The sequence below is a fragment of the Rhagoletis zephyria genome, unplaced genomic scaffold (genome assembly GCF_001687245.7).
Source record: "Rhagoletis zephyria isolate East Lansing unplaced genomic scaffold, Rhagoletis_zephyria_1.1 Rzeph_scaffold_00048, whole genome shotgun sequence".
Taxonomy (NCBI): domain Eukaryota; kingdom Metazoa; phylum Arthropoda; class Insecta; order Diptera; family Tephritidae; genus Rhagoletis; species Rhagoletis zephyria.
The window spans coordinates 252,796-265,920 of NW_016157132.1; the positions used below are offsets into that span (position 1 = coordinate 252,796).

General features: G+C 37.1%; 1 protein-coding gene across 1 annotated transcript in view; it reads left to right on the forward strand.

Annotated features, from left to right (window-relative positions):
* The first annotated feature begins 12,241 nt into the window (after nucleotides 1-12,241).
* Dhc98D (Dynein heavy chain at 89D) overlaps nucleotides 12,242-13,125 on the forward strand; it is a 154,703-nt gene continuing 153,819 nt past the window's right edge. The window contains exon 1 of the mRNA XM_017622557.1: nucleotides 12,242-12,420. Coding sequence (XP_017478046.1) covers nucleotides 12,257-12,420 — 164 coding nt within the window. The 5' untranslated portion in view covers nucleotides 12,242-12,256. The remainder of the gene's footprint in view (nucleotides 12,421-13,125) is intronic.

Below are 13,125 nucleotides of genomic sequence, written 5' to 3' on the forward strand. Positions count from 1 at the left end.
CATAAATTAATACCTTGATGCTTTTCTAACTTTTTCATACCTCTTTGTGTATCTTGCCACATCACGCAACTATTACCTTCGACTGTGGATGTGGCGTTAAAAGGAGCATCCAGCAAGAAGGGTAAGAAGAAGAAAAAGCACAGCGCTCATAGAAGAACCACCCACAAGATACCAACAAAATTCGTTGAAGTGAAGGTGAGTATTTATATCTGCATTTATGAGTGTGATATGAAGCAAAGTAACCCATAACCCAGCAGAGAAGCGTAAATGTTGCCTACATTGCGGTCTCGTCGATTTTTCGCATCTGGAAACGACTAAAATTTTCATTCATTTTTGTACCCAGTAACGTTCAAAATCCTGAGCGGTTTTCCTAACCGGAAACGTACAAAAAATTACTTCAGTTTTAATTCATTTCCGTATCTGCAAACGGAAAGCGTTCTTTGAAAGCAATAATTTTATTTTACTGGTTCACGCTGAACATTTGAAAGCCTTTCCGACTGGCTGAGCGTGCGGAGGAACGTGCTACTAGTTGTTAGCTTTCAGAAGGTGTCAGGTTCGAATGCTGTCAGATGGTTTCCTGATTTTATTATATTTTTTTTCGAACTAAAAAAGTATGTTTGAAAAGTGAAGAAGGAAAGCGTATTGAACAAAAAATTTAATCAAACGAATTTCAAAAAAAAACAGCCAAAAACTTATCTGTTTCGCAACCATTTTCGATATCTTTCGGTTTATATCTTTCTGCTGCACACTTTAATAGAAAAACTGTTCGCCAGAATGTCCAAAACGGACAGCAATCCGCATTTCATCCATTTTCTTTACAAGCTGTTTTCGTATCCATTTTCGGATTTTTTTGCTGGCTGGGAAACGATCGCATATACATACCTACATACATACTACATAGGTATGTATGTGTGCATTACTGAGAGTGAGAATATGTATGTATGTATGTATGTTAGTGTTTTTTGTTCATTACCTTCAAACTATTAATCACTTTCTGAGTTGATTTTTCAAATCTTTTGCATGCAAATGCGATTCCTTCATATTTAACTTTAGCAACTCAATTGAAAGTAAGCTTCATTGTTCGAGTGTACGTTGCGATTAGTGCGCAAACTTTAGCGTAGAGTAATACCAACGGAAAGGTTTCCTCGAAAAAGTTTTCAAATATGTACAAATCATTTGCAATTTTAAGCTCATCACCAAATTTGATGGCTCAATATAAGAAGGTATACATATGTATGTATGTGTATACATTCGGGTGGTCAAAAATAAGTAAAGTCGGAATTTTAGTGGTCTCACCCCCAAGTATTGTTTTATATCGAAAGTTTTTTTTATTTTGAAATAAAAAAATATTTAGAGACGCTGAAAGTTCTCCTTGTATTTTATATGGGGGGGGGGGAAATTATCGTAGAAATGGTTTTTTAAAATCAATATTTTTCGATCGAAAAACTGTGGTTCTCTTCACCTTCATTTTTTAATACTAAAGATTTTTTATTTATCTGGCATTTTCTGTGGGTTTGGCGGAGCTATAGCATAGTATAGTTACTAGGAAAAAAGGCTTAAAACAAATAATTGGGTATTATTGTTGGGATTGTTCTATTATGTTATTAAAGTTCTATATTTAAATTGTTCCTTTTGTTCACAGAAAATTGTTCAAGAATATGTGAAAACACCAAGGCTGCATTGTCACTTCGGAGATATTGAGGCGAGTAAACTTGATCCCAACATTCGGTATTTATACTTCCTACGTAAGGATCCATATGGCATACGTAAGTAAATAAAATTATTGGCTGATAGAACCATTATTTTAGATATGTTTTTGTCGGCTACGAGTAACAAAACTCTCCATTTATCGTATATACCGCATGAGAAATTAATTAATAGTTCTAGATTTTTTATGAAAAAAAATTTACACATTAACGTGGAAACCCTAAAAAAATAATATATTGTGTGTTAAATCCTATTGGGTTAAGAAAAAATCAAGGCACTAAGGACAAAAATCCATGTAAAAGTAAAAAAAGGAAAGAATGGTCAAATACAATTTTTTTCTATAAAAAATGAGCAGGAAAGAGTGTACCTGGGGAATGAGTAACATTATTGCTTGCTTATGAACTTTCGGGAGTATTTCAGAATTTCCGCGACTATTTTGGATTTTCGATATTATTTCCAGATTTTCGGAACTATCTCAGGATTTTTATGACCTTCATATTTATTAAGACTATTTCAGAATTTTCGTTACTATTCTTAGAAATTTCGATATCCTCGGAACTCCATATTTCGAGATTATCGGGACAGTATCTATTTAAACTTTCGGGACTACTATCGGGATTTTCATAAGATATTATAGATTTCGGGAATTTCGCGATACCTCGAGGAATTTGGGACTATATCGAGATTTTGGGCACTATTTTAGGTCTTTGTGACTACTTCTCCATCTTCGGAACCTTTTCTGATTCTTCGGACTACTTTGAAACTTGCGGCCTATGTATATCAGGATTTTACTACAGGACATTACTACGGTATTTTCTAAAAAAAAACTATTTTTTTTGAGGTGAGGCGAGTTTAGGAGAGGTGCGTTGAGTTAAGGTGAGGAAAGTTGAAAAAATACCTGATGACTTTAGATCAGAGTATCCAGCGTCTTCTAAATACTTTATTATTATTTTTATTTTTTTGTAGCTACCCTGCAAAAAATTGTGCGACTAATCTCTAAAGAGAGTATTCCGAGATTACTCTCAATCAGGTACAATTGGGCATAAATTAGTCGCAACTAGTCTCATACGGGTACTATTGTGGATCATTTAGTCTCGATTCATCCATCACGGGTATATTTGGAGATCAATTAGTCCTCCTCATCTCTAACGGGTACTATTACCAATTTAATGATATGTACGCACTTTGTTAATGAAATTTCATGTGCGGCGCTGGCACATAGAGAGAGTATTCGCTTAACAAAACTGAGAACTCCGGTTCGAATCTCAGCTGGCGCAAATTTTTATTTTTATTTTTTAAAAGTGACTAGTCGCTTTTTATACCCGTTCGGGTATAAAGGTGAACAATTAGTCTCTTCATAGGACATGCTCGAACAAAAGCGATCAGTTCATTCCATATAAAGAGATCAAAAGTGGTATTAGTCGCATGCTCCTTTGCGATTGCTCCCGGAGTCATCCCGGATTAGTCGCATTTTTTGCAGGGTAGCAGCTCCTAAATACCTAAGTTATTTTCATTTGAGTATTTTGGCATTCCCAAATACTAAGTATTTGGATAATTATTTAGTACCCAAACTGGTACTTTAAATACAAAATTACTTAAGTATGTCCATCACTCATAAAAATAAGGTGTTTTTTAATTTTTACTGTCGAAATGCTTATAATTTATTGCGCAGATTTTGTTTTGCCCCACCGCTAACATGAATTCGCCTTGACCTAAGCGATGCCACTGGTTGCTGAGAATTGGCATGTATCCGGCTACTAAATTGTCGCACTATATATGTACGCTACAGTATACATATTAACATAGATACATATTAGGGTGGGTCAAAAAAAATCGAGTAGTTTTTTTTCGGATCCGACACACGAAAACTAGTTCCTAGATGCATCTAGAGATATTTAATTTTAACGGGAAGATTATGCTCATCATAGTTTTCCATTTTCAATTTAGTCCCATATAAAAATGGTCATATTTTATCACCAATAGATCGTTAAACCAGTTACATCGAAATTGGAAATTGGACCCTCTACAAAAATGATTTCATATACTCTTTTCATTAATCTAACCATTTAAAAGATACTCAAGGTCAAAAATTGAAATATTTTAAGGAAAATAACTTTTTGTTTTGAATTTTGTAACTAACTAAAAAATAATTATTGTCAAATTGATTTTTTTTTTACACACCCTAATACATACGTATGTGTGTATGTACATATGTTTCTGATATAACCGTTTAATATTAATGATTTTTTTCGGATACGCACTAAATACGTATGCAGCACTCATTCCTTTTTCACACATCACCATTCTTATACTCCCCAACGTTGATAGTTTATTAAATTTCTCATTTACGCTTCATATCTTCCCGCCAACAGGCAGCTACTACAATCGCTCCGAATGCTTTGCAGAAATGCCAAGTTACTTTGTCGTTGGCACGTTAAATGGTACCGTAATGAGTTCCTTGCAGAGTGATTTGAATGTGGTAAGTACTATTGTAATTGATTGGGGGCAAGTAACACCTACACACACACACACACACACACATACACTTGCATATGTACCCATATAAATACGTTAACAATAGAATGATCAATTGTTTCGTATTCTTGAAGATAATCGAAGTAGCTTTATTTCGCTTAAAGCTCAGAATGTGCAAATGTACGTATATACATACATATACAGAGAAAATCGTAGTGAACAAAGCAAAGCAATCAGTGAAATGCAACATCGCTACGTCTTCTATGGAATAGAATGGCAAAAGTAAATAGAATTGGAGAATAATGGAAAAAATATTGACGAGCTACTAAAATTAATCTATGCAATTTTAATTTCCAATATATCTTGGCACCACCGAAACTCTACCATCTACCAGTCAGTGGGTTCAGCGCGCACCGCTCGTCACTTGCCACTTGCTGATTGGTGATTGCCGCTTGCTCCCCCGCACTCACTGCGCAGTTAAAGCTTACAGTTTTCAATTAATCAAAGCTATGCTTGCCCCAGCTCAGTTCGATTATTTCGAAACGTAATGAAGTGGCGAATTGTAATTAATTCCATAGTAACACAGCCATCGATCAAAATCTCATTTTTGTTTTTTTGCGGCGCGCTTTTCCGCAAGACTGCATCGCATGGCTGGCTCCCTTGGCTTATGGAGATTTTGTTTCGAAGAAGTAGCCAATTATGTCCCGCGCGGCTTATGCGTACTAATGTATGTATGTAGCATATTGGCTTTGCATGGAAAGGCAAAATAGAAAGTTGCGGCATCATTGCGCCAATTTCGTGCGGTTATTAGGTCTTTTGGGTATTGAACCTTTGTGCACATCCGTAAACTTATTTAACCCGCGTTAACCATCGCCCTAACCGTTCGTCCGCTGTCTGCGTTAGATGTATGTATGTATACTAGTTACGCCCTGCTGCGTGAACGTATGCGACTTTGTCCCTTCGCTGCGCTTCGTTGGAAAGTAAATTAAAATTCTTTTTAAATCACCCGACATTGTCGCGAGGCGTACGCCAAGCCATCGTCGTGGTGGCCGTCGTCGTCGTCGTTGCCATTACAAAATTATCGAAGCAAATCAATTAGAAATTAAAATATTGTAAGCTGCGGTCGCGCCGCACCAATTGCCACCCATCAACCAACCTTTTGAGAGTACATACATATTTTCACAAAATGTTTGCCTGTCATCGTCCTTTCTAAATCGCGCGCATGTGTCCCTCCTTATTTAAGTCGATTTTGTTTTTTTCTTGCTTACTTGCAGGTTGGCCACAAGGCGATTCAATTTCAATTTCGTGAACCAAAATTCGACGAAAGCCACGCGAACGCCGATGAAACAATTTGCGCTGGCCCCGGCGGCTCGGGCGAGAGCAAGCAGACGGGTCCAGGTTTGCTGGAATTGTCAAAGCCCTCGGAATTCCGTTTGCGCGCACTTAAACAGAAAAAGTATGTATGTAGTTAAAAAAAAAAAAAAAACGGAATCTGTAGAAATGTTGGCGGAGGCGGACATTTGTGCTTCACTTTGCCATGCCGTTTCCTGTTTTCCGCCGCTAGCCTTCGCAGTGCTGTCAGTTTGGTTTTATATTGCCTACATTCCTTTCATTTATTCCGTTGTGCTTGTTACGCTTTCTTGTTTGGTTATTTATGTGCATTGCTCCTTTTTTTGGCTATTTTTGTTTACACACTTTAAACATGAATTTGTGTACCCAACTGGAGCTCGTAGTCACACACACACCCCCAGTTGGACGCCATATTCACTTCTCACTCGGGCGACTTATATTTACTTTCCCTTCGTTTTTATTTCCTTTATATTTTTCTGCTTTCCTTTGTTACTTCACTACTAGTATTTTACATTTACCCTTGTTGCACATAAATTACAGAGCATCCGATAAGGATATCCCTTTGTTTTGTATTTTTAATCGGATTTTTTCGTCTTACCCCTTGCTATTCATATTCACCGGCAAACCTTGTGGGATTTTTTTTTCTGCATTCTTATGACGATTAATAATTTGTTGACTTGCCACATTTAAATACATAATAAGTGATGGTTCAAGCTGCAAAAGCCAGTAGCTACAATTTTTTTCTCTTCGATTCTGTTGATGGTGGACCTCAACGGGACCAAGTTTCCGACACATTCACTAGAAGAAAAAAGCATTTCAATGATGATGGTTTTTTAGCGAGAATGGCTGTTGAATATTCTGCCGAAGTGAAAGTAAGGCATACTAACTACTTGGTTCAACAGCCGTCAATTTCAGTTTTCTCGAGCACCGCTTCTACAACGGAGAGAGGCTGTCCGACTTCTTAACGGCTTGGAATGTAGTACAAGACACTTGATTGTATCCAGGTCAAAGAGCAAAAAATGCCGCCGATGTAGAGAAATACACAGAATACCAAGTTACCTTGTAGCGAATAGCGGCACGAAAGAAAAGAGGAGGGAAGAAGGCCGGCCTCTTAAAAATATGAAGAAAGGGGAGCCAGCGCGAATGGCTAGATGTTCTGCAAGGCGGCTGCCGGAGCTGATTCTTGCTGAGACGAAAGTGGGAATCTGCTAACATTTGAGATATGGAGAAAACACTTCTTAACGCTTTTGAATAGTGACTGGCTTCGTCTATTCGAAATGAGGTTATATATTGCACGTAAAGATTTAACGTACTTAATACAAAAACCGGTATAAGAGTAGCTTTTTAGGTAACCGTAGTCTTCGTTATGGCATGTGCATTTAAGTACACAACCACCTCTTTTATAGCTATAACTTTTACCTGATACACGCTTCAGTGTTACGAAATCCGGCGGATAATTCGGGAAGACTATTTATAGATCTTACCAAGCTTTCTTATTTAAAGAATGACATTTATATTAATGTATGATGGCTTTCGTCCACGTTTTTCGCTATTTTCAGGTTAATAGCTACAAAAAATCTTGCTACAGTCCTCCAAGGATTTAATGCGATCCCAAGTGTAGTTCTCAAACCAGTCACTTTTCACGTCGATGCTCCTCAACCAGTTACTTACATTTTAAATGTAAAATAAATAATTCCTAAAAGTTTTCAATTACGAAGTAACCGTAAAAATTAAATGATGTGCCTATATACATACATACCTGAAGAAAAGATCTGGTTTATATTAATACTTATTGGTAATTATGTATCGAATGTCTTAATATCCTGCAATTAAAGAGGCTATAACTATCCTTAAACATTTAGAAATTTAATATTACGCAGATCACATTACGGTGCCATAAAAACTTCTCAGATTTCCGCAAAAATATGTGTCATAGCTTAAAATTTTCAACCGGAAGCTTTCTAGTAAAAATCAGCAAATCCAGCTGTTTACTAGGTAGGACAAAGGTTCGACTCAAGCTCCAAATAATACCAACGTCTTTCCTCATAGCGGTCGCCTCTCGGCAGGCCTTCAGAAATCTCCGATTGCATTTTTTCATGAAAATGTTTCTCACAAGAAGACCATCTTCAGTTCGGAGGCGATGTTAAAGTGTAGGTAGGACCATCCATATTTTAAACAATATTATGCTGGACTATCTTCGGCCAACATTTTTTCTTCTTCGTTGGTTACTATACTCCTGGTTCCATTAAAGAGGCTAATATCCGAAGTCCTAATGAATTCACTTCAAGCAAACCCTGTTTTGTGCAAAATCAAATAATATCGTTTATTACCAAAGTGTAAGATTAAATATTTCACAAGCAGACACTCAAGTCCCTTAACCCACCCACCCCGTACGGAGGACCGCACTTTGGTGGGCTGAACAAAAATGTTGATGACTTTTTTTCACCAATCACCTTTCACACCGCGTAACCCATTTATGGTCGATTGTTGTCACCTTTTGTTGCATTCCGCTTATCTGTAGCATTCAACTTAATTCTCATCTCCTTTTATTTTATTAGACAAATCCTTTTCACTTTTCATTTCATTAGTTGAGCCATTTATTTTGAAAGTCACTTCTTACTTTCTGTGCTTAAATGACCGGCTACTTGTAACCGAATGCATTTACAAATCGCTCTAGCGTCATAAAATAATGGCAAAACCTTCTACCTTTGGTTGATGAAGTTGAACGAATAACCGACGCCTTCAGATACAAGTTACCGATCATTTAAGCACAAGAGCTCTGAAGTGACTTATGCCACTTTCAAAATAAATGGCTCAGTTGTGTCTTCTTTTCGTTGTCGATTTTGTGATATTTTTTATTATTTTCCACATTCGTTTTGTAAATGTAAAAGTAGCGTTACGAAACCTCTTTTAGTGGTGACAGCATAACCTTTTCGACCATCCATTTGAATGTTGCGACAATAATTATTTTTATTGAATTGTTTCGCGCAATCTCGACATCAAAATCCTCCACAAAAACAAAATGAAAATACTCATCATTAATATGCGCCCGGCGTCACAGAAAAATGGAGAAACTTAAAAAACAAGCACAAAAAAGAAGACCAAGCAAGAAACTAGAGGACGGTCAAGGTGATGCTGACGATGAGGACGAGGATGAGCAGGAGGCAGAGGAAGAACCAGAGGCGAAAGCAGAAGATGTTGTTTCGTCTTCGTCTTCTGAACAATTGGGTAGGTGTCGCAACGTACATAAATGACCGCTCGTGGGTGTGAAAGCTGCGTTGGCTAATTACGCCAGTCTCACTAACTACATACTTATGTATGTATGTATGTATTTATATATATAGTGTACTTGTTCACCTTACTGGCATGTAGCGGCACGGCATACATAATTCACTTGGGCCGCGATGTCAACAAGTCAACCTGTCGTCACTGCTGTTAGCAACCGCTGACATGGGTCGATGCAATTTCGTTTGATGTGCTGTCGCTTCCGGCATTACTTAAACGGCGTAGTTAGTTAACCGCTGTCCAACCGCTTTTCCACTCACTCACGCGTCCATCCTTTGGGACCTGCATAGCTTATTTCAATTATTCACTTTAATTACCAGAGGAACCTGAGAAACCCAAATTAACCATTACCGAACGCTGGGAGAAACTATTGCAAGAGACGAACGCAGCTGTCGAGCGCCAACGCCTCGAGGAGGAAACAACTGTGGAAAAGTTGCCGCCTTATCAGCAAAATCTACTCAAAGAAATGGGCGAGTTCGAGGCCGAAGTGGAATGGACAACAAAACATAGTATGCGCGCATTTGATTTACCAACTGGTTACACAGCGCCAGGACAGGAGGATGTTGAATTCGAGGAGTCAAAGGTGAAGATACAAGTTGATGTAAAAAAGCTCGATTTGATACCGACATACTCACAAGACATACTCGAAGACATTGTGCATGGTTGGATTTATTTTGTGGAAATGCGCATCAAAGCGCTCAAAGAAATGGTAAGTGAGTCAGTGAGTGAAGAGGGCAGGGAAGACTTAATGAATGATGTGATGCTTAGGAATATAAATCTTTTCTAAAATTGTGTCTCTCCCTCAGCAACTGGACGAATTTACGCCAATGGCCGCTTATCGTATCTGGCATCATGCTGAAATTGAGTTGTATTCCGCCTTGGAACAATTGAAATCTGAATTTGTACTGACAGTACTAGGTAAGCTGAATTGCCTTTCCAATAAGGTGAGGGAATATTTTTTTAAGTAATTTAAAAATTTACGCAGATATCTTGAGAAATGCCAATTCACCTATAATCAAACGTTGGGATGTATTTATGGATGACCTGCAGGAATACTACTACCTTTCAAAAGAAAACTCGGACTATATTTCCACCATCACTGATTATTTGGAGGTAAGAAAAGAGTTAGATAGTAGAATGCAGGTGCTTGTACTTGACAAGTAATCTTAATATATCGCTACTAAAGGTGAAAAGGTGCCAAGTCCTTTTTTTACATAACTTAGTTTTTGATCCCCTCAGTTATGGATTTTAAGGAGCTGAGCTTTGTGGGAGCTTCTGTAGGCTTAGGTCCTTTTCAGCTATTTGTCGCTTTTTGATGATATTGCGGTTATTGGATGTGTTGAAGGAGCGCTTTCGTCCACTTCCGGGACGGTCGCTCGTTGAACCATCGAACAGTGGCTAACACTGCCATTTTCGCAAATCTAAGCAAACAAACAATTTCACATTGACGCCAATTTTAAAAAAATAAAAGTACCTATATATCTTGTGAACTGATGCCACCATATTTTTTGTTGCGATTTCTGAAAAAACCGCTAATTTCTGGGGTTATTTTAATAGCGTCAGTAAGAAACTATTTAACATTTGGAGTGGGGAAATCAATAAATATAGAAAAGAAAAGGCTGTTTAGATTTTTTTTTTTTTTTAAATCGCTCCTTTTAACTTTTCAGTGGGCAAATTAAGAAATTCAGACATCTCGGGCTTTAAATTGAAATGAGCATGATTTCAAAAATTTACGCTAAATAAATGAATAGCATTTTTGCGTTCTTCTATACGAATGTTAAAAAAAATGAATTCAAACTTTTCTAATAAAACTCAAGTTGAAAATTTGAGGCAATTTTGGTCGTCAAGGGTTAAAATATATATATTTTTTTCTCAAAATATTTTTTAAAGCATATATGTCAAAATCATAGAGGTAGCTCATTTCAGTTGAAAATAGTTTTTTGTCCAAATTTTGTTAAATTTACAATTTTATCTCATTTGTCGGTTAAAATAATTGACGGTCAACGACACATCGGTTTGGTTCAGTTAAATTCATTTTAGCTTAAATTTTATTGTATCCGGAATAGCCGATAAATAACTTCGGTAACGCTTTCATTATCCATTAAAGGAAATTTGGTCGGCCAAAAATCCTGTCAAAGTGAATTGATTTGATTAACTACTAACTAGTTGCCTATGTTTTTGCTGAACAAATCGAAATATTCGCTTTTTGACTTTAATTAAAAAGTTGCCGGAAGAAAATGTCTCATTCTCATAAAGGTGTTTAGGTTAAAGTTGAATATTCTTCTTTATATCAAAATATATAGTCGCTGCACATAACGGGTGATTTTTTAAGAGCTTGATACCTTTTTTTAAAAAAAAAACGCATAAAATTTGCAAAATCGCATCGGTTCTTTATTTGAAACGTTAGATTGGTCCATGACATTTACTTTTTGAAGATAATTTCATTTAAATGTTGACCGCGGCTGCGTCTTAGGTGGTCCATTCGGAAAGTCCAATTTTGGGCAACTTTTTCGAGCATTTCGGCCGGAATAGCCCGAATTTCTTCGGAAATGTTGTCTTCCAAAGCTGGAATAGTTGCTGGCTTATTTCTGTAGACTTTAGACTTGACGTAGCCCCACAAAAAATAGTCTAAAGGCGTCAAATCGCATGATCTTGGTGGCCAACTTACCGGTCCATTTCTTGAGATGAATTGTTCNACTCAAAAATATTTGGTTTAAAATTATAATAAAAGGAGAAAATACGATAATGGTGGTATCGTGATTTAGGGAACGTTCCAGGACAGTGGCGAGCAAATAAAATACACTTTGAATATTATGTTTTAATTAAATTTAAGATTTTTCGGTAATTTATACAAACTCCTACAAATATTAACGTATTATTTATGTTTTAAAAACGTTCCCGAAATGACTTTTTTAATCGACAATTCAGTACGTTTCGCGATAAATTTAGTAATATGTGCTCTGCCCGGTCATAAACTAAATTGACGACGACCTAATCCAATTCATAACAGTGTAAAATAAATTTAATAATTAAGTGAAAATATTTTCTTTTACAGCAAATAAATTCTCTACCCCCACGATTTTGATCCATATAATTATTTAGTCGTGATTAGTTTCGGCCAGAAAAAAAGGTATTAAGAGCACAGAAAACACACATTTATATGCCTACACTTATTCTTATGTCATTTCCATATTATTAGTTCCTTCACATCACCCCCTATCCTGTCCTATCGTATCCTGTCCTAGCCTATAACATTTTATCCTATCTTAACCTATGCCATGTTGGCCTATCTTAACCTGTTCTCTCTTTTCTACCGTTAAAAAGCAATTTCTTATAATTTTACTTTCAATTTTTTTATTTAATTGTGTAATGATTTCTTTCTTTTCTTTCTCTCTTTTCACCTTTTTGGCAGAAAATTCGTGACTATGAGAGCTTCAAAATGACAACTTTACTCATACCCAACGTCATGGTGGGTCTGCGCCACATCTGGACTATGTCCAGCTACTATTGCCGCGACGACAAAATGCAGATTTTACTCTGCCAAATTTCCAACGTCTTCATACAGAAAGTCAAGCGCATCGTTTGCTTCGAGCACATATTCAGGTAAGTTGTCGTAGTAGCCGTTCAGCGCTCACGAAGCGAAAGAATTAAATTTGCGTTCAAGTACTACACGAGAAATCCGCAATGTGCTGCCGCAGCGCGGATGGCTTGGATTGTCTGCGCAGCGTAGGGGCATTGCACACTGCACATGACAACTGTCAATGGCGATTTTCCTGTCGATTTACCTAGGAAAATGCGGCACTTGCACGACAAGTGCTTACAGAGAGGATGATGCCACACGACGACGGATATTGCAAGTGTTGTGTTTACTGTTTCCTTTTTGCTCTTTTCTGCACTGAGTACCAGCTTACTGCCACCTGGTTGCAATGGCAGTGGCAGTGCAGGCTTCCTGTTAAACAAATTTACCCCCCCAAATAAATACTTGACGCAAATGCGATTTCGGTGCTGCTGCTACCGTGTCGGTGCAATGTCTCATGCAAATGCTTCTTGCGCAGCCAACACCTCTTTAAAATGTACACAAATATGAATGTGCTTTGTATTTTTTTATTTTCTAATTTTGCTCGTCTATTCTCATTTCCAGTTTCTGCTTACGACTTTTCAATGGCCTCTTAACAGTGTGGCAATAGTGCATAGAAAAGTCTTGGCCGGAAAATTGCTTTTTTTTAAGATGTAGTGGAGGGAAATTTAACTGTTTCTATATTCTTGTTGGAAGTGCTTGAATTTTCTCATTTCCTGATTTTCACACTT